The sequence below is a fragment of the Oxyura jamaicensis genome, chromosome 10, assembly GCF_011077185.1.
Source record: "Oxyura jamaicensis isolate SHBP4307 breed ruddy duck chromosome 10, BPBGC_Ojam_1.0, whole genome shotgun sequence".
Lineage (NCBI taxonomy): Eukaryota > Metazoa > Chordata > Aves > Anseriformes > Anatidae > Oxyura > Oxyura jamaicensis.
The window spans coordinates 7344979-7364621 of record NC_048902.1 but is presented as its reverse complement, the minus strand read 5'-3'; the positions used below and the strand labels follow the sequence as shown (position 1 = coordinate 7364621).

The following is a 19643-nucleotide window of genomic DNA, read 5'->3' as shown; positions in this document are numbered from 1 at the left end:
TGAAAAACACGCCTGGGACATTTCAAGGACAAACTGCATTCACATTGAAAAACAAGAAAATTGCTTCTTTAAACAAGCCATTGCTTTATGAAGTACCAAACTTCTCAAGTAAATAATGACAACAAAGAACATCTCCGTTTCTTCCCTGCTCTAATTCTACACAAGAAATAACCCAGGTTGTGTTCCACACTGGACAGCATTAGCAAGCAGAAATAAGGCTTGTTTTTCAGCATACCAAAGCTTCACTCCACCACATTGAGAGAGGAAATGCTAATTATTTATGTCTATGATCACCTTGCTCCTTGGCAGCAATATTCTGGGTTTGAATGGGGAAGGGGGAGGGAGAGATAGTAGGTTTTTTTGTTTGTTTTTTCACATGCTCCTGAGAGAATGTTAATAGACAGAGGAGTTCAATATAACAACAGTCTAAAAATATCATGAGAAATTTTAATTTATTAAGCCATTTTTAACCTCCATATGAGGACTGAAAGAAGGCACATAAGCCTAAGTTTTGCTTCAATAACTTCCTTTTTAATAAAGCTGAGATAATTTTGCATTCTTCAGGGAGGAGACAGATTTCTATTAACAACAATTTTCACATTCAACTCCTTTAGTTCAAGAAAATGGGAAAAAGGAATATTCTAAATTCTCCTAAACTGCCTAGAAAGGATTAAAGACAACTTAAGTGTTTAGCTCCTACCTACAGACTGAGACGGATTCAGAGTTAAGAATCTAATCATTATTCTGCTTCATTCATTCTCTACATTTAGACATAGTAGTTTTACTTGCCCTGTGCTTAAAAGCTGTGTTATCATTTCATCCCATCTGGTTTTGATCTGCTTACAGTGAAAATGTATCTGTCACCTACTATGCACATCAGAAACCTCCCTTTTGAATACACTGCATCTCAACTTCACCTACACTGGGGAAACAGAAACAAGTCAGAAGGCTCAGAGCACACAGTCAGTGGGAAGCATTTTGCAGCAGAGGTAAGATAAGCTGAATTCAGGGAAAGAAACAAAGAAAGCTGTGCAAGTCCCACTGTTTCTTCACCTGTGGTATTACAGTGTTCTTACACTGTTTCTCTACCTTTGGTACATGACAGAAAAAGGCTGAAAGGTTTTAATGCAAGAATTTATGGTCTGGGTGTATACTAAAATGTTATGCGTACTGCAAGTAAGATAGGCTTCCATGAACTTTCATGAATATGCCACAAGTCAAGGAATTATATTGTAAACTGAGGACTGGCACTGAGTCTCCTAAATAATTTCAAGCAAATTGTTGCTTATTTGACACCTAGGTTCTTCTATGTAAAACAGATATATCTTTTAGCCATACAACACTGCTTGGCTGGGTTTAAACAACATTGTGAAATGTTCTTCGTCTAACTTAACTCACCTTCTTCAATCCAGTGAAGAACTATTCATTATCTTTCCTAATACTAAATTATGGATTTGGGAATAGATTTTGAAAAGCAGTACTGATTGGATATTTACCTCAAAATGATTAAATGAAATACTACTTTTTCAGAAAAAATTACCAGTGCTAGTACAATAATCAGGATGCCTTGAAGATGAAGCGATAGATCTTACCTCCCCACCCCCCAAGTCATGTAGACAGGATGGTAATAGCCAAAGAGGGTCTGAGAGTGGGAGCTCAGGAAATTTTGCTTTTCTCTATAAAAGATCTTAACACTATACCCAGAAACCACTGAAGAATGCCATTGTAATGTCTTAGCCTGAGATGGCTGCACTGGTCTTTTTCAGTTGTAAAATAACTATGTTACCATGCCCCACATATAGCCATAACATTGCCTCTCCTTCTTTGTAGCTGCATATTGTACATTATAACTCTGAGAAATATCCAGATGTAACAGCAGCAATGGACAAAGCAGATGGCCTGGCAGTTTTGGCCATCCTTCTTGAGGTAGGATACATGGTTATGGGTTTTTATTTTTAACAAGCTTTCAGTCATTAAGTTGCTAGAGAGCTTTAAAGTAAAAAGATACCTAAATTATTTAACAGCTCTGAAGCTGAATAGATGTTCCTCTGTTTCAAAAAAAAAAAAAAAGGGGGCGGGGGGGGGGGCAGTTTCCATTACCACATAGATAACAGGTACAAATTTTAAGAAAAGAGGAATTGTGACAATTCTTCATGTTTTCCAGTAAATTAACTTCAGATGTTGAAGCCATTTTTGCATTAATTTACAAACTACAGATTATTAGAGTTTATCAAACAGCAGACAACTGTGAATTTCAAACCCACTTACTCAAAAAAACTGCCTAGTATAGCACGCAGCAGTTTTAGCCCCACAGAGGCACAGGCAGACACAACGCTGGCTTTGGCAACTACATGGAATTAGGATGTGACCATCGTTTTCAGGATGCAAGCTTCCTAGATTCTTTGAATCACAGATTACTGTAGCAATACAAAATTATAAACGAGAAAATCCAATGCCTTTTTTAAGATGACAGGACAAGTTTCCAATTTTCCACTCTAAAGCTCCACAACTAGGCAATTAAAGGCAATAATGATCTTCAGGGAAATTTTTGACAAGCTTGTACATATTTAATTCTCTATTTTCTTGATAATTAAGAGTCTTAGTTATAAGAATAAGCTTAACTATAAAGATGATTTTTAAATGTGTGGATTTTCTCCAGCATAAAAAATACTCAAAGCCTGAAAATGCCCATGTTTTCACACTTCCATTGAAAAAAAATGAAAATGTTCTAGTTAGCAGACAAAGCTCTAATTCTAATGAATGTTATCCAAGCTCAATTCCTAGCAGTTCCAAATTTGAAATTAATTTAGTGTTGAATTTCAGTTCATTTGGAAGTTGCAGCTGTGAAAAGTGAAAATTTTCAGAGAACTGCATATTATACTGGGGACTTTGTTTGTTTTCCTTTTCCTAAGTAGCAGTGTTTAAAATCAAATAAGGGAATGTTGCTAATTCTGCAGATTAGGTCTTCGAAAACTGTTCAGGCAGCTGGTGGCTTTTACAGTTGATCTAAGGACACCAGCTTACTATGTCTGCTTGTCAGAGGAGTTGCTAAGTACCAAAGAATTCATAAAAAAAGCATTGATTATTAGACGAAAAAGCTGCCAGAAGCAGTTGAAAAACCCCGTCTTGCTTGACAGTTGAGTTACTGCCCTTGCCAGTGGCCCTGCAGCACCAACACTGTCATTCTTTATCTTCTTCGCCTGTGAGGAGCAGCAGACTAAAAAACGTTTGTGGGTGGAAAAATGTGGCTTTGACTAGAAACCAGCAGTTGATCTGAGAAGCCTGTCAGTTGAGTATTTCTGTCTACAATGTTCTCAAAGGAAATGGTTACTCTTCCTTTGCACTGCACTCTGAACAGGCAATCATAATGGTTACTCTTCCTTTGCGCTACACACTGAACAGGCAATCATGTCTTTCAAGTGCACACTAGAGGTCTATTCTGTAGCTGTTAAGGCATGAGTGTAACAGAGCAGCTTTAATAGCCACTGAGAGACTACAAGCATTATTAGTAAAAAGAGTAATTCTAGTAAATGAATATCCAGGCAGTGTACACGCTTCCCTTACGCAAGAATTCTTCAAATGCTGCTAGCTGCTGTGTGCAGAAGCAAAGATTCATATTCAGACCACAATGATTTGCACAGCTGTTAACTGTCTCCTCATTACAGATTGGACCCTTCAACCCATCATATGAAAAGATCTTCAGGCACTTCCAGAATGTGAAATACAAAGGTGAGTGTCTATATTGGATTGAGATATCAGATCACTCTGAGAGGGGCATAATCAGCTGAAAAAACAGACCAGGAATCCCAGGCAAACCAGTCATAAACTGTATGACTTAAAAAAATAAAATAAAAAAAATCAATGCATTTCTCTGAAGAGAGTATGACCAGCATGATACACACATCCATTACACCATGTGAGCCTTACTTTCTGCACATGGTGTTGTTTGGTTAACATGGCCACAGGTCATGTTACAAAATTCTGATTTGGTATCCAAGATGATTTGTATATAGGAAACCTAAAAAACTGTATTTCCTATTTAAACTGGAATCATCTCTATTAAAATGGATTTTTCTTTTCTTTAGTGACATGACTGAAAGCACTCTGCTTATTGAAAAGCAAAATTGCTTCACTGGAGGCAGTCCACATAGTAATGATTCAGCATTTCATACAAATCCTCTATTTTAGATCAGATGGTCCAAGTCCCTGGTTTCAATATTCAAGAACTGCTTCCTGACAGACCATACGAGTACTATCGCTATGAAGGATCCCTGACAACTCCTCCTTGCTACCCTAGCGTTCTCTGGACAGTCTTCCGACACCCTGTTAAAATTTCACAAGAGCAGGCAAGTTTAAATACAAAATGTATTTTCCTGATTTATGCTGGCTAGGGCACATTAATGCGTGTTTTAAGATCCTGGATTTCTCTTACTTTCCTATAAAAATTGGAAAGTGACCATTGCTAAAATCCTTTAGGTGGGAAGCACATCACATCACAGAACTGACTTAAATGAATATCCTGTTCTCTGTGTAGCTAGCACATTTTCAGTTGATCAAAATAAATAAATGACAGCAAACTGCTTAGCTATTGGTAATAGCATCAGCTTGAAAAATCACAGTAAAGCAAGATTTATTTCTGTTTTCATTATGTACTTGCTCCCTCCCTTGAGTCTTCCCTCGAGTCACTACCAAATCGTTTTTGTCAAGGGTTCATGTCTGAACCCTAAACCCTAGAGCCTAGGTTTTTCAGTGCTGACTACCTTAGGTATGATAAGTTGGGTAGATGTTGATTTTCCAAAAAGCATGTGATGTATTATTTGTCAAACCTGAATTCCCTGACTTTTCTCCAACTTAACTTTTTTATTATCACCAAATTAACTTGTTTTTGGTTTTCAGGTGGACGCTGATTTATATAAAGTCCAAATTGCTATCTTCCAGTTTACCTGGCTATAAGCACAAGGAAAAAAAATGTTAATATCAGATTTAATATGAGATTTAATTACTGTGTGCTCCCTGTGATGAAAGTCCATTCTTAACTTTGTCCACTCAGATACTTGTTTCACAAAGTAGAGTTCTTTCAAGAAATAGCTTTTAGTATTGCTTAGGATCTAGACTGTTCTGACAAGAAGATGGAAAGGGCCACCATGTTTACTCCCATCCAATTTTCCTGTCAGTTAATTACTAAGCAGGGGTTAATTTTATCAGAATGTGGGGAAAAAGAAAAAAATACAAGTAGTGGTTCCTGGGGTGTCACACTGTTTACACATTATTCTCTATTTAGCTTACAGACCATGAAAGACTTTCAAGTATTATTTAATGTATCCTTTCCCTTTCACTACCTCTACAATTTCAAACACACACCCTCAGTGAGTTTGATTCCTTTATAGTTGCTGGCACTGGAAACAGCCATGTACTGCACAGAGAGTGATGACCCAGAACCCCTGGAAATGGTCAATAACTTCCGCAACGTTCAGGAGTTCCGTGAAAGACTAGTTTTTATTTCTTTCCATGAAGGTAAGCTGTACAAATGCTTCTATGCAAAGAAACTGCACAGTGACTTGTGTAAACCTGAAATATTAATGTGGCAGCCCTGTTGCCTGAACCATGACAAAAATATGGGGGTTTCATTCTCCTGTAGTTCACTTTGTTCCCTTTTCTTTCCTTTCTGCATTGTTGCATGAGAAACTGTATGAGAGTACGATATTTGGAGAGCATATAAAAAGTTTTGTTTCACAGCAGGTATCAGACAAGCCAGTACCAAGCAACTTTTCTGATCAAAGGGAAGGAGATAAAGAAGGAAGACATGTTCAGCCTTGTCATGCTTAGCAGAGCTATTTGCTGTCACTCCAAACACTAAATAGCTCTCTACAGCTGAACGCTTTCAGTCAGCTTAGCTCCTTGAGCTGGCCTTGTCTCACGAGTCACACTTGCAGGCTCTCAGTCATATCAGGTCTGCTTTTGTGTAGACGGCAAGTTTAAAAGGAATCACAGCTTTGCATTTCTGGGAGACTGTTTGGGGGAAATTACAGAGAATCAGAAGAGGTCCTTGAGAAACTCAAACTTGGCAAGTAAAAATAACTTATTACACTGTATTGTATGATCTAGTATTGCAAGTGAAAAAAAATAGGCATCTTACAAAGAAGGACTGATTCAAAAGCTTAATTGTGCAGTGTTACACTATGACAATACATAATATATATATATATTGGAATAATTGCGTGTAACTTAATAATTATTTAAATAAGTATGTTAATCTTTCTGTCCTTGCTACCTAAGCACATATCTCTCATTGATTTCTAATGACTTAGATTTTAGTTTCTCTGTATTTTTACTTGAGTAAAAAACATTTACAGTCCTGAGCAGACTGACTATGGCCTGAACCACAAGCCATAACTTCACAATATGATTATATTCTCTAGCTCGGCACTAAATCTCTACATTTGATCATCTCTAGAGCTCCAGAGCAAGAAGGGCTACATCTCCACAACTGTTGCAGCTCCTGACTTTTATTTTATTAACCACTCTATCTGCAGAATACAATATAGTTGATCCTCAAAAAAAGCCTTATGGACCAGGTGTACGAAGGGCAAGCTTGAGTGCTAAAGGCAATGCAGTTTTCAGCACAATTCAGAGATCCAGACTACTTCAGGTTCTCCTAGGCCTCACTTCTGCACACCCTAGAGAAAACTACTGACTAGAAAAACATCTGTTTTAACTTGCAGCACTGAAGAAGGGACAGTAATTTAAGAAGAGATGGGATATGTCCCAATATTGAGGTGCAGAGAAACAGCATAACATATCCTTTTGTTTAACATATGATAAAGGAGCTGAAGAAGTTAAATTCAGTCAGTGAAGTCAAAACTATGCGACTTCAGACTTTTTATCAAGCACCTTTCAGTTTAGGTTCTCAGCGACCCTCCTTGTCTACACGTCCTACAGTTTGCAAATAAAGGTGTACAAAAGTGACTTTCCCCAAGGTTTCCATGATGTTAACTACTGAGTGGAATGGAGCCCAGACCATAACACTAGTGGGACTGTACCCCGGCAAGCCAGCTTTATTTTTCAGGAACAAATGAGAAGCCCATGACATCACTTCTGATGTCACAGAGCCTATCTATGAAGCATGACTGGAAATATCTCTAGCACAAAAGGTAAAGCAAAATGCATTACATGATGCAAACATACACAACAGAAATCTCAAAAATAAGTGGCCTCTGCTTTTTTGAAATTCTCTAAGGTCAGAAAGTCCCAAACTGCTAGAGCTTTAATTCCCAAAGTTTCGGGAAAAAACAAAACCAAGTAAACTTGCACAATAAGGAACTTATAATAACTTAATGAAAATGCTGTAATAAGTGAATGCTAAAAGTAGACTGAAGAGTCTCAGCCAACAGCAAGTGGGCAGCTTCGTAAACAGCATTCATTTTAACAATCTCAAGATACTAATTTTTTACCAGCATTACTGAATTCCAGCAAAAAATGGACATTGAAGAGGTTCCAAAAAGCCAGAAACAAACTTAGCAAACCTGAAATATTTAAGGTAATGCTTTCATTTTACTGGGTAGTGAACACTTAGCTTTATATTTCAAAAGCAACTGGATTTAAGAAGACAGATTTAAACATTCCCAAAACCACGAAGGCAAGCTTAACACTGAAGTCAACACATTTACACTGACTCTGGTCAGATGAAAAATCAGGCCATATGCTCTATCATTCCATAGAATTTATAGAAAGTTAAGATGGCCAATCTTACTTCTAAGGCAAAATTTATAATCCACTTAACAGAAAACTCACTGCGGCCTTTAATTGCTTTGAGATAGTTAATGTACTAAGTATCATCCTCTACTATATATTAAGTTTTTGCAGTTCGTCAAAAGATATAAATAGAGGTTTAAGCAATAATTTGAGTGCTATGTTTTGCTTACATTAGGAAAAAGAGGAGCTCCAAATCCATCTCTATGTTAAACTCATAATACTACATAATACTACCATATTGGGGAAAATGTCTTTAAGCCTATACATGCTAGCAGGATTTTTATCATTCTCAGGCTATCCTGCTGAATGTCTGAATTTAACCTAATTTTAAGATGAGAATTACACCAGTAGTTCTCTATCTAACCAAAATAGATTAAAAATTGCCAGTAAGTTTACCAAATTATCAATAACCCTTAATAACCCCAAGAGTAAAACACAAACTAGTATTAGTTGCACTAAAAATATTTCAAGTAAACTAAATGATGACTAAATAGTGGAAAAGGGAAAGAGCTAGAGTATGTCAGTCCTTTCTCTGCTTTTGTGGTTTGGACAACTAGAAATATTCTTCCCCCACAGTATTCTTACATGATCAGGAAAACGTCTGTAACTTTCTTCCCAAACCTCAAATCTCAATCACCAGCTATAGAACTAGTTGTGTTCAGAATGGCTATTTTAGTGATCCCCTTCAAATCTCTGCTCAAGTCAGACTGTATGCAATGATTCATAGAATCATAGAGTGGTTTGGGTTGGAAGGGACCTTAAAGATCATCTAGTTCCATCCTCCCTGCCATAGGCAGGGATACCACCCACTAGATCAGGTTGCCCAGGGCCTCCTCTAACCTGGCTTTGAACACCTCCAGGGATGGGACAACCACAACTTCACTGGGTAACCTGTTCCAGTGCCTCACCACCCTCTGAGTGAAGAAAATTTGCAGTAAGGCTACCAGGTTTCTGGGACAGTAAGACTTCCTCTGCAGGATCTGTCCTAAATTCAAGCACTATTTACTATAGCAATGTGAATGTAGAAACACTTACTGAAGCAACAGAAGTTCTGGAGTGATCAGCTACCCCATGTTTAAGATATGGAATCCTAGTGATCCAACTTCCACTTTTTCTTTCCTCTCAATTCATCAAGATTCAATACCTGGTGGACTGAGCAAGGGCATAGTGCTCATTTGCTAATGGCATCTGTGCACCAGTGAGTTTTTGATTCAGACTGGTCAGGCAGAAATGAGAAATGCAGTTTTCAATCTGGGTCTTAAACTGACCATTCAGCACCTGTGTACTCTCACTCTGTAAATCACACTTAATTCTTAAAGTAAAAGGTACTGAGTTACCATCCATGATCCTAATAACTTAAAATCAGACGCTATAATTTTCATACACTTCACAGAAATAGGGTAAGTATTACTGTATCCGTCTATGGGGTCAAATTTTACTGAGATGTGACATTCTTAAAATTGCTGCAGTGAACCAGTGCCAAACCCAAGAATAGCATTTGGCTCTTCCTCTACTAAGCTACATTATTCACCTCCCCTGCAGAGGTGATACCGACTATAAAAGCATTTTCAACACATCCTTAAAGTTGGCATGACTTACCAGGGCTGAATTGTACGGGTTATTGCCCATCCTGCTGTTCTCACCCAAGAGCTGGTCTCTATGGCTACAGAAGGCATTGCTCAGTGCTACTTTAATAGAAACTCCATTCAGTCGAAGTACATTTAATTACAAAAGCTCATTGACTATCAGTGAACCATAGCAAAACATTCTATCCATTGCAAAAAAAGGTATTCATCATCCCTGTAATCTCACATTCCACCTACTACAGACACAAAAGCTCCCTCGCAGGTGCAGCCACTCACCTAAAAAAAAAAAAAAAAAAAAAAAAAAAAGCACAATTGTGCTTTCCTGCCAAAGCACACAATTGAAGTGCACCTGGATGCTGGCTGCAAGTGCCCAGCCTGATGCTGCCAGATGTACCACAGGCAGGAACAGAGAACACTTGCTGAGAAGGGGAGGCCAAACACTGAACCATGGGCTGGGACAGGCAACTGCACACGTGTGAAAGAAATCCTGTTGTGCATGCTCCAAGGGTTGTGCCTCTGCCAAAAAACGCGTTCAGAGCAAGGTTCCCTCTTTTCAGTATCAAGACTCAGGGCTGCAATCTTCATCTGAGCCCAAAAGCCACAAGATGGGGCCCTTGAGCTGTGTTTTGTGTCAAGGATGCAAATAACTGAAGTATTAGGTCATCCATGTTTGGATGCCAATAATTAACATCTAAATTCGTGCTCACTATTAACAAGTACTACAGTTTAATATGTCTCCACTCTTAAAGGATTAGTCAGCAAAACTCAAACGTTTATAATGTATTTTGTCAGCAACCTATTCCGATAAAATCAGCTTCACATACATGCAGCTAGCTGAAACTACAATGTTGAAACCTTCCACTCTCCACAAGTTAAGTGGGAACCGGTCTCTAGTGTTGATTATAGCACAACACTGAAGTACTTTCTAACTGAATTTCCCAGGATGTTTTCATCACACAAAAATATAAAACATGAACTTTAAACTCCTTCTCCCTGTCCTCTTTAAATGACAAGCTTTTGTTCCACAATTTTCTATTTGGTGTTATGTTTTGCAGTCCATTTGATGCACATTTACTGTAGCAAAACTCACCTTTTCTAAAATACATTTCTTCAGATCCATTGATTGCATTTCTTCTATTCAGTTAGACTTAAAATTAATAAAGCATCCAATGGGATAAATGGAGTAAGGTTAAACTCCATTCTGCTTTCTCGAAAGTCTATTCCATAACAGAAAATTTTTAGATGTAATGCATGAAACCTGCCAGCTTCACTCGGAAAGAGTTCTGATATTGCTTAGATTCAAATAGCCATTTGAAAAAAATAGGAAAAAGTGTAAAAGAATTATGACAATACAATTAAGAAAAGAGAACTCATCTTCATGTTCTTAGGGTAGGCCAAAATAACTAAAAATACTTTTAGGCTAAAATCATATATGGAGGTCTTTTATCAAGAATGGCATTATAATGATAACATTTAATATCTCAATGCAAATGTGAGATCACTCAGTTGATTATACTATTATCCTGAATTCATTCTTACCTTCTTAGATGCCTTTATGCAACATTTTCAGTGACAAAGCATATCACTCTTCAGCTGCCCATCTTCAATGGTGTCCTTCTGCTATGAAAAAACAGGCATCAAATCTAAAATCCCTTGTTGCCTGGGTTTAGTTCTTCATTTTTGCTTATGCTCTCATATACATAATAAATCAGAAACTCTTTGGACTTCAGTGCTTCTATGCCTTTGCCTGCATGTTGGTTTTGTGACTTTGGCCGGTGTCTCTAAATTGACAATGATGTAAACTGTGGATTCAGTTGTGAGATTAGGACCTTCTGGTATACATCTATGCAAAATTATCCATTCCACGACTGCAAAGGGACGTTAGCAGACTGTAGGAAAATTGAAGATGGAAAATGAAAATGTTATGACAGATTAAAGACCAACCCTCTGCTGTCAAGTAAATTAAATCAAGTGGTTTGTACTATTTTCCCTCTTCTAGGTGTTGTTTCTGTTGTGATAGCCTGCATTCTGGGAGTTCTCATCATTCTCGCGGTAGCCTGTTGGCTATTCAAGAGGAAAAGGTAGGACGTCCTGCTGCCGTATTACAGGAAAAGAAGTCAAACCATTTTTTTGTTCTGATACAAAGAAGTGCTCATGTGCCTGAAACCTAGAACAGTGATAACAGTTTTTACAGTGGTAACATTTGATCTTTAGGAGATAAGATATCTTCCTACAAGCTTTGATTTGTTTTTCCATATCACAGTAGATGTTATTCCTCCTGCATCACATACTCCGAAGTTGTTCTATTTTACTTCCAGCAAAATGTTTATATCGCTAAGACTTACTTGCTGCAAGTTTTGTGACATGGTGGCCACCTTTCTGCTGCTGTAGGAATGGCTGTTTTTTATGAAAAACTGCACAATAGTTATTTACTCTAACAGTGCTTATATAAATCCTTAAAATACAGGGACAAGAAATAGTTTTATGTGAGTACCTGGGAGAAGGCAAAAACACATTACACTTTGGCCACTCCCACAAGTAGTTAGGAAATGAGACTCCCTTTCCAGACTAAACAGGACAAGCACATAGGCTAAATAACTGACGTACACAGTTTTTCTCTTTCCAATTGTCTTTTCTTATTTTTCTTGTTCTTTTTGCTAGAGTTGCTGCTCCTAGCTGCTCTTTGAATCTTTTCATATTTTTCCTGGAACACTAAAAGAAACAAGAAGGGAACAGTTTTAGAGAAAATCTCTCCCAAAGGTCACATTATTTAAGGGGAAGAAATCCACACTGACAAGAGATCATTTAGCCAGACTGTTTTGCCACCAAAGCTGAATTCTGGAAAAAATACTAACATTACAAAATTTTCTACAGCCTGCTTATATCCCTTTGATCAGCATTGACTTTGCCAGACAGAAGATGTTCTTCTGAAATACATGTAACAATAAGTTGCTGTGGCATTTGCACTAGTAAAGAGAAAAATTATCTCATGCATGCATAATAGCACATTTTAAATATCCAGTGGTGCTTTTCCTTCATTGCAATTACAAATATTTAATACAATTGTCTTGTTTTAGTTGCAAAAAGGGAGGAGAAGACAACAGAGGAGTCATCTACACACAAGGAACGCAGAAAGAGGAAGAAGATATCTCCAAACTATGATGCTCTGCTCTGTCACAAATGTCTCTTTTCATTCATAGCACTGACTTACTTTGCATTGGTGGAACATGTCTCTCACTCTTGGCTAATGATTAGCTTCAAGAGTGTTCTCAAAATGTACCAGCCAAAACTTTTCTGTAGCTCTTTTTCTCTTGTTTTGCAGGGAGATACGATCAGTGAATGTTCCTGAGAGCTAAATTCCTCACCACATTCTTTTCATGTTGGCTGCTTAGTGAGTCTGGGTCTTTTAATTGATTTAACAGTTAATCCTGAACTCCAGTTTTATGGTTTGTTTAGCACAGATTTTCCCACAGGTATTCCCACATGAAGACATTCATCAAGGTATAAGCACTCTTCCCTGCTAAATCAATGTATTAGTCTTAGGGTAATCCAGGAACAGCATCATGAATGTTAACAAGATAAAGGGTAATACATATTTGAGATCAGGATTTGAATGAGGCTGACTGCAAATTATGCTAGTACATTCACCAGTGACTCAAACAGTCAGAAACATTACACAAAAAGACAAATGTAAATGCAATGGGATTCACATGGATTATTAATGGGGTTCAGACCCAAGTACCCAGTACTAAAAATCACTACTACTTGAAGAACAGCTTGCGTTCCAGTTATTATACAACCTCACAAATCTGCCACAAAGGCATCCTGTCTTACTATCCTAATCTTATTTATAGTGTGTATGAATAATGGGGGGGAATAATGTAGTTGCTGCTGCTTTTAAGCACACTACTTCCTATCTGATCATGAAATCTTGATTGATTTTAGAGCATATATTACAAATGCAATTATGCAGTCGACAGTTTTGCTGATTTAGCTCTCTGAATCTATTAATTTAAGAAGGTAATTAAAAATATTTTTTCAAATTTCATAAGCTAGATGCTTTTGAGTCTCATTTAGCATTTTTTAAAGTGAGAAGCATGCTTCCATTTAAGATGATGTGAAATTTTACTGACTTTAGAAAGAATAGGGTTTAGCCAGTCTAGCACCAGATGTATACAGAATTCCTCTTGAATTCGACACGTGAAGTGAAGGGTCTGAAATGCTTGTACTTTAGGAGACAGGCAGGAAATGATTCAGCACAGGGACATGCCTAAAATAATTCCAGGTCTGAATGCTGTTAAACACTAATTACTGGGGAAATGCCAAACTGAATTTTACACTTAGATCCATTCTACATTCGTATTTATGTGTTTGCTCAGTAGCACCACCGTCACATTTGTGATTTTAAATAAATTAATAAATAGTTATTGACACATGTTTTCTCCTTTAAAGATAGTAGAGGGATGTTTATGTTTTGGACTCTTTCCACCCCAAAGAAAGTTTAATGACAAAAGCAGGCTGCTCAGTGAAAGGAGAAATAATGTATTAATTCTTACTCTGCAGGAAATTTAGGAGCATACTTTCACAACTAAGTATATTGCATTTGTCAGCATTTTCACCTCACACAAATAAGCACATAGAGATCATCTTGTTGAAATGTCTATAAATACTTCAAAAGTAGCATTCGTCTGTGAAGGGGAGTATTACTTACTCTCTACATACAGGTTTCTAAAGACAAGAACGGATAATATTTTAAGATGTTTCTTCAGTTTCTCTTATTTCATTTTTAATCTTCATCTCAGCTAATTACAAATGTTGATCAATCACTGTCTTTTGCATGCAACATCCTTGGCATCTGTTAAGAAAAACAACAACAACAACAACAAACATAAAAACATCAGCCAAGCTATATATGCTGACTGTGAGAAAAACTCTCACATTACCAGCACAGAAAACATGTTACACATTAGGCAAAAATTGTGTCCTTTAGAACTATTTCTTTAGAAAGAACAAACCAAAGAGAGACTATCACAAATCATGTTGCTGCTACTCCTACTTGCAAGGTTCTCTAATTCATCGAGTCTTCCTAAGAAATCCATGCTGCTTTGAAAACACAAGTAAATTTGAATTTGTGGATATGAAGTAACATTTTATTACCAGTTTACACTGCCAGTGGTTCCTGAGCTGAAGCAGTCTCTAACTGCGCTGTCTGGTCTTGTTAGCTGCTATCATTTAACAAACCTATTAAAGTATCATCTTTTAAATATGTTTCAGGACATTTTTGTCATTCTCACATGGAAAACATTGCATGTCTGGAAAATCAAACATGATCTCAAAAATAAGTGTAGTTAACACACCACCACAACAAATTTAAAACAATTCACTCTTTCCTTTTAAAAGTACCCACTTTTGAGACTATAATAGCTGAAATGAAGCCTAAGTAACTTAAGCTAGAAAAAGAAATGAAAGTGTTAGATGCCACAAGGGGTGTAGTGCTCCCTTCCATTTCCTTGCGATATAAGGAAACCCATTCCTTCATGTAACAATGCACCTACAGAGCAACTATACAGTCTCACGTCCAAACTCAAGAGCATTCACTTCTTCTAAACAAACAGGGATATCATCACAGAAGTGCCTTACGGACTGTCTTTGATATTCTGAGTTCAGTCAGACATTTAACTTCTCAGGATGAGGTTACCAAAATAGAAGCTACCTGTTTTGATCTTATTTTCTTTCCCTTCAGAAAGAACTTATTTTATGACATCCTATCATAGCATATATCATAAGGTCAACTTCTAACAAGTTTGTTTCAACTGGTAGGTTAATCTTAAGACTATTCTACTAAAAGGTATTATACACTGGGATCATGACAAACATCTTATTTTTACATTTACGCTAGTGTGAGCAGTGTAATAGTACAACACATCTTGCACAACTAAATATTTCAAAATCTACTCATAAAGCATTAAGTCAAAAAAAGTTCTGTATGTATTATATGTTATGCCTGAAAATAAATCCTGAAGGATTACTTCAGGGAAAGTAAAATTTAATTTCTAACAAAGCCTATGAAATATAGAAGCTTAAAAAGAATACTTCAGCAAAAATGCTGGAAGAGAATGGAGTTCGTTTGCTAATGCAAAACTTACTGCGTTAAAGTAAAATATTATTTTTATTTTATTTTATTATTTTTATTATTTTTCATTTTTATTAATGCTGTAGCAAGATCAACATTAATTCTCATCTATATTTAACACATAGTCCTCTGTCACTAAATATGTAAGTTTAATATTTAATCATTTATTTTATTATTTTAGAAAGCTGCAACTAAGCTGAGATGTGTGGTATCCATGAGGTTTCCATTGTGCATTTCCTTTATAAAAGCCAAGTTATGAAGTAAACAGATCTTGATTTTTTTCCCTACATTCAGGAAGGCGCCAGTTATTCTCTGGAAATGTGTAGAGAGATGAGAGATGATATTAGACATTACTTGGAATGCTGGTGGGCTAAAAGGAAGTCATTGTTTCTGTATAACAAGGAGCATTTTATATTTTTAAGGGATCTACTTGCAGTGAAGAAAGTCCGAGTCCCCATGAGGACCAGGACAACAACGGATATTACTGTACTACCTTCACAGCAAGGACACAAGATGATTTGCCAAGAAAATATAGAGATATTTCAACTAAGTAGTAGGAACATAAATAACAACTAGAGCTCTTCACATGAGAAGAGAGAGTTGGCGTGAAACAGGTAGTGGGGAGTGAAATGAACTCTAAAGGTTATCTACATTTATTCTGCACAACCTTTTGCCCAAATCCATATCCCATTACCATACTGTGATTTGTACCTCTTAAGGGTCTGCTTTGGTGGACACAGAATCCCATTCACCTGTGCATCTGCACAAATGCAAGCTCCAGAAACACTGCAAACTTGCTACCACACACATGCTTTCACCTAAATAATTGTCCTTTTGTGCCTATCCCAATATTTACACTTTCCATTCCTACAAGATTTGAATAGCTTGTTCTAACTTGAATCTGTATGCCCCAACAGGGGTAACTCCAGCTCCCACTCTCACGTTCCATCCCTTATCTATGCCAGCTTCTCTACCACAGCACTTCCAGTCTCAACATTTTCTTCCCAAACGATATTAACTCTCACTTCATCACCATCTTCCACAGGGGATTTCAGGATTTCACTGCAACAGTTCTTTTCCTTCCTTGTCTCCTTTATTTTCCGCCTCCTGAGTGGGTAAGGCAGCAGATGTGGCCAGTCTGATTCTATATACTCCTTCATGAGCTGGTCAATGTGTGTGGGCTAAATTCCCCGTCAGCCAAACAAGGCAATACTTTTCCCTCAGTGGGGACTACCTACTGGAGCTCTTCTGTCCCAGAAGAAACTTGTAATGATTCAATCATTTGCCTGATTTTGTGGAAACTGGCCAACAGTTTTCAAAGATTTTTAGGCATAAACTGAGAGTAGTATGATAAATAAAGAATAATCTGAGAGAAAAAAAAAAAAAAAAAAAAAGGAAAGAAAAGAAAAGACAACAGGCTACAAATAGATAATGCTTTCCCTGCTTTCCTTTTTTTTTTTTTTTTTTTTTTTCCCCAAAGATATCTTGTCAGTAGTGGACACCCACCTGTGTTTTAAAATAGGCAATGGGGAAATGCCATTTCTTCTACAAGACAGCCAAAGTTCTCCTTGCAGTGAGGCTGGATGATGGTTTTGGTGACCGTTACCTGCAGCAGAAACTTGGTAACATCAGGTTTTTTACCATTAATATAATTTGGGACATAAAAATTCAGAAAGACACTGTGAGGGTTCCATTATTAACCTGCAAAGCAAATCTTAATTGTACTTTCACTTTCTTTGATTTTTCTTGGTTTTCCTTCTACTTTAAAAAAGGCCAACATTTTTCTTCATTACTAGAAAATGTAAACGGGAGCATAACCTACCCCGCAGACCTCTTTAAAAGAAGGCAGTATTTACATGTTCTACATTTCAAAAATGCCACATAATCAGAAACATTAAACAAAAGTAATATCTGACACCATTTCAGTTTTGGCAGCCTATTCAACAAGTAAACATTTACAGATAGACTTGAAATTCCCTCTACTTTCATTAAGCCCAGTAAAAGCAAACCAAAGACTTCGTAACACATACAAATTTCCCATCATGTTCAGCTTTCAGACTCCATGAGAAAACATCATTGACTGCTCGATGGCCTTACATGGCTGTAGAGCACTTTGAGTGGATGTGTCTGACTGCCAGGAATAGCGTAGGCTGACACGAGCAAGTATCAAGCACCAGCAGATGCTTTCCATTTCTTTAACGTTAATGTTTATTGCGTGCCTTGCCCTTAACAAAATAAGTAAGAAGTAACACAGACATCATGGATTGAAAGCCTCGGGGAACCAAGCAGCTAACACCTCCAGTTAATTGTTTTGGTGGTGGCACTTTCAGATCATTTGATTAGAAGCCTTTCTTGACCTTTCCAGAGGCTCCAGGTCTGCACACATTTTAACCTAGAACCGTAACTGGCTTACCCTGTAGCTTTAGAAAACTTATTTTCTGTCCCAATATGGCAGCTACAGTTCTGTAACACTGCTCCTTACCTAGGCACGACTTTTGGCCAGCAAATCATCAGCTGATACTAGGATCATTCAAAATAAATTTATTAATAAAAAGCATTCCCATGAATGTTAAGACCTACTTTTCCTTTCTCTCCATTTAAGCTATTAAAAATAAATGTCAAAAACATTTTCCAAAAATGATTTTGTAATCCTTCCTATTTCTGACCAGTTAAACAGAAGTCAGTGTTTAAAGTTGGAAATAATACCCACAACTAGTATGTACCTAGCTCTTAATTAGCACACCAGTTGTGACAATTCACTAAGTTCCATGTAGCTTTCCAAAATGAAATTGTTATGCAAAAGTTCCCTGTACAACTTTCAGCCTGTTACCCTACGCTGTGCAAAGCTGCTTCTGTGGTATCCAAGGTCTACAGCAAGAAAAGTAAATGTGTCACTGTTAACTGTTAACCTCTTCTCAAATCTTATTACAGTCACAGAAAACCACGAAGCAACTGTCTATGAACAAGAACTGCTATAACTCAACTGAAGTAATCCATATCCTAATTCACATTAGCTGAGGGTATATAACCCTCAGGAAGAAAAGGAAAAAAAAGTCTCAAAAAATTCTAAATTTAAGATTGGCATTTTTATCAAATTGGATCTCATTATCAAAGTCAGCAAAATATACGTAAACTAAAAGCTTATGACAATTTAAAAGATCAGAACTTAGAAATTTTGCACATTTTCACTAAAACAGCATCTTTGTACAAAATATGTATATATTGCGTAGGACCAAAAAATAGTCTCAAAAAAGAACTCCAAAATATAATTATTTTACTTCCTCTTCAAAACATTATCAACTATTATTAAAAATAATATGCAAGGCAGTTTGTGATTCCAGAGAAGTGAAATGGCACCATCTAGTGACTTACAGATCAGAAAATCGAGTCAGAAAAGTTGTTATGTCTTGTACTTCCTCTCATCACCATGCATTTGAGTTTGGAAACAATAGCAAAAGGAAATGTAAAAATAAACATGAATGCTGGAACACTTACTATGGAACAAGGAATTAAAAGCCAAGTGGAATTACTCAAGGATTATTTTTCTATTGAACTATGTACTTATAGTCTTCAGCACATGAAAATGTTTTTGGAGGCATGTACAATATTAATTTAACAGTCCCCGACCCAAATGTCCCCCTAGGAAAGCCAAAGGCTTTTTAAGCTATGACAACAGATTATTAAGGTGTTTTCTATCAATTACTGCTAACACACATAGCCGACAAAATTTATGAATAAAAAATGAGTAACTTTGCATAGATCTAACTCACTCCTGATTTAGTCAAGTAAAGCTGTAGCCCTTTCTCTTTTCAGCTAATAACACACCATATTTTCACAGACACCTCGATCCTACGTATTTATGTTAATTGATTCATATTTCCAGAAGACTGCTTAGAAGCTGAATCATTTTTTTCCTCAACAAGAAGTGATACACCCTCTGCGGGACTATCAAAGAGGGCCTTTCCTTTAGAAATTGCTGTACAAAAAATTGGAAGGGTGAAGGAGGCTGTGCAGTGGAGATTTTATACTCTTCACACATTTTTCAACAGTTTCCTCTCATTCTTTTTTTTCCGGTGTGTATTTACTAAATACAAAGAATAAACTTTCTAGCAAAGAAATAAACTAAGTTTCCAGTAACTAAAAAAAAAAAAAAAAAAAAAAAAAAAAAAAAA

The 19643-nt window shown here is 36.8% G+C and overlaps 2 protein-coding genes and 1 long non-coding RNA gene across 3 annotated transcripts in view; 1 reads left to right on the top strand and 2 right to left on the bottom strand.

The window, feature by feature from the left end:
- USP3 (ubiquitin specific peptidase 3) overlaps nucleotides 1-8806 on the bottom strand; it is an 82716-nt gene extending 73910 nt beyond the window's left edge. Inside the window, exon 1 of the mRNA XM_035335844.1 lies at nucleotides 8788-8806. Coding sequence (XP_035191735.1) covers nucleotide 8788 — 1 coding nt within the window. The 5' untranslated portion in view covers nucleotides 8789-8806. The remainder of the gene's footprint in view (nucleotides 1-8787) is intronic.
- The window catches only part of CA12 (carbonic anhydrase 12), a 25886-nt gene extending 11284 nt beyond the window's left edge, over nucleotides 1-14602 (top strand). The window contains exons 4-10 of the mRNA XM_035335845.1: nucleotides 847-989; nucleotides 1831-1926; nucleotides 3666-3729; nucleotides 4189-4346; nucleotides 5388-5514; nucleotides 11338-11419; nucleotides 12416-14602. Of these exons, the coding sequence (XP_035191736.1) occupies nucleotides 847-989; nucleotides 1831-1926; nucleotides 3666-3729; nucleotides 4189-4346; nucleotides 5388-5514; nucleotides 11338-11419; nucleotides 12416-12500 (755 nt within the window). The 3' untranslated portion in view covers nucleotides 12501-14602. The remainder of the gene's footprint in view (nucleotides 1-846; nucleotides 990-1830; nucleotides 1927-3665; nucleotides 3730-4188; nucleotides 4347-5387; nucleotides 5515-11337; nucleotides 11420-12415) is intronic.
- LOC118172127 overlaps nucleotides 9260-19643 on the bottom strand; it is a 15144-nt gene continuing 4760 nt past the window's right edge. The window contains exons 3-5 of the long non-coding RNA XR_004753562.1: nucleotides 14050-14193; nucleotides 10878-10958; nucleotides 9260-9854 (exon numbers count right to left, since the gene is read on the bottom strand). This is a non-coding gene — a long non-coding RNA (uncharacterized LOC118172127). The remainder of the gene's footprint in view (nucleotides 9855-10877; nucleotides 10959-14049; nucleotides 14194-19643) is intronic.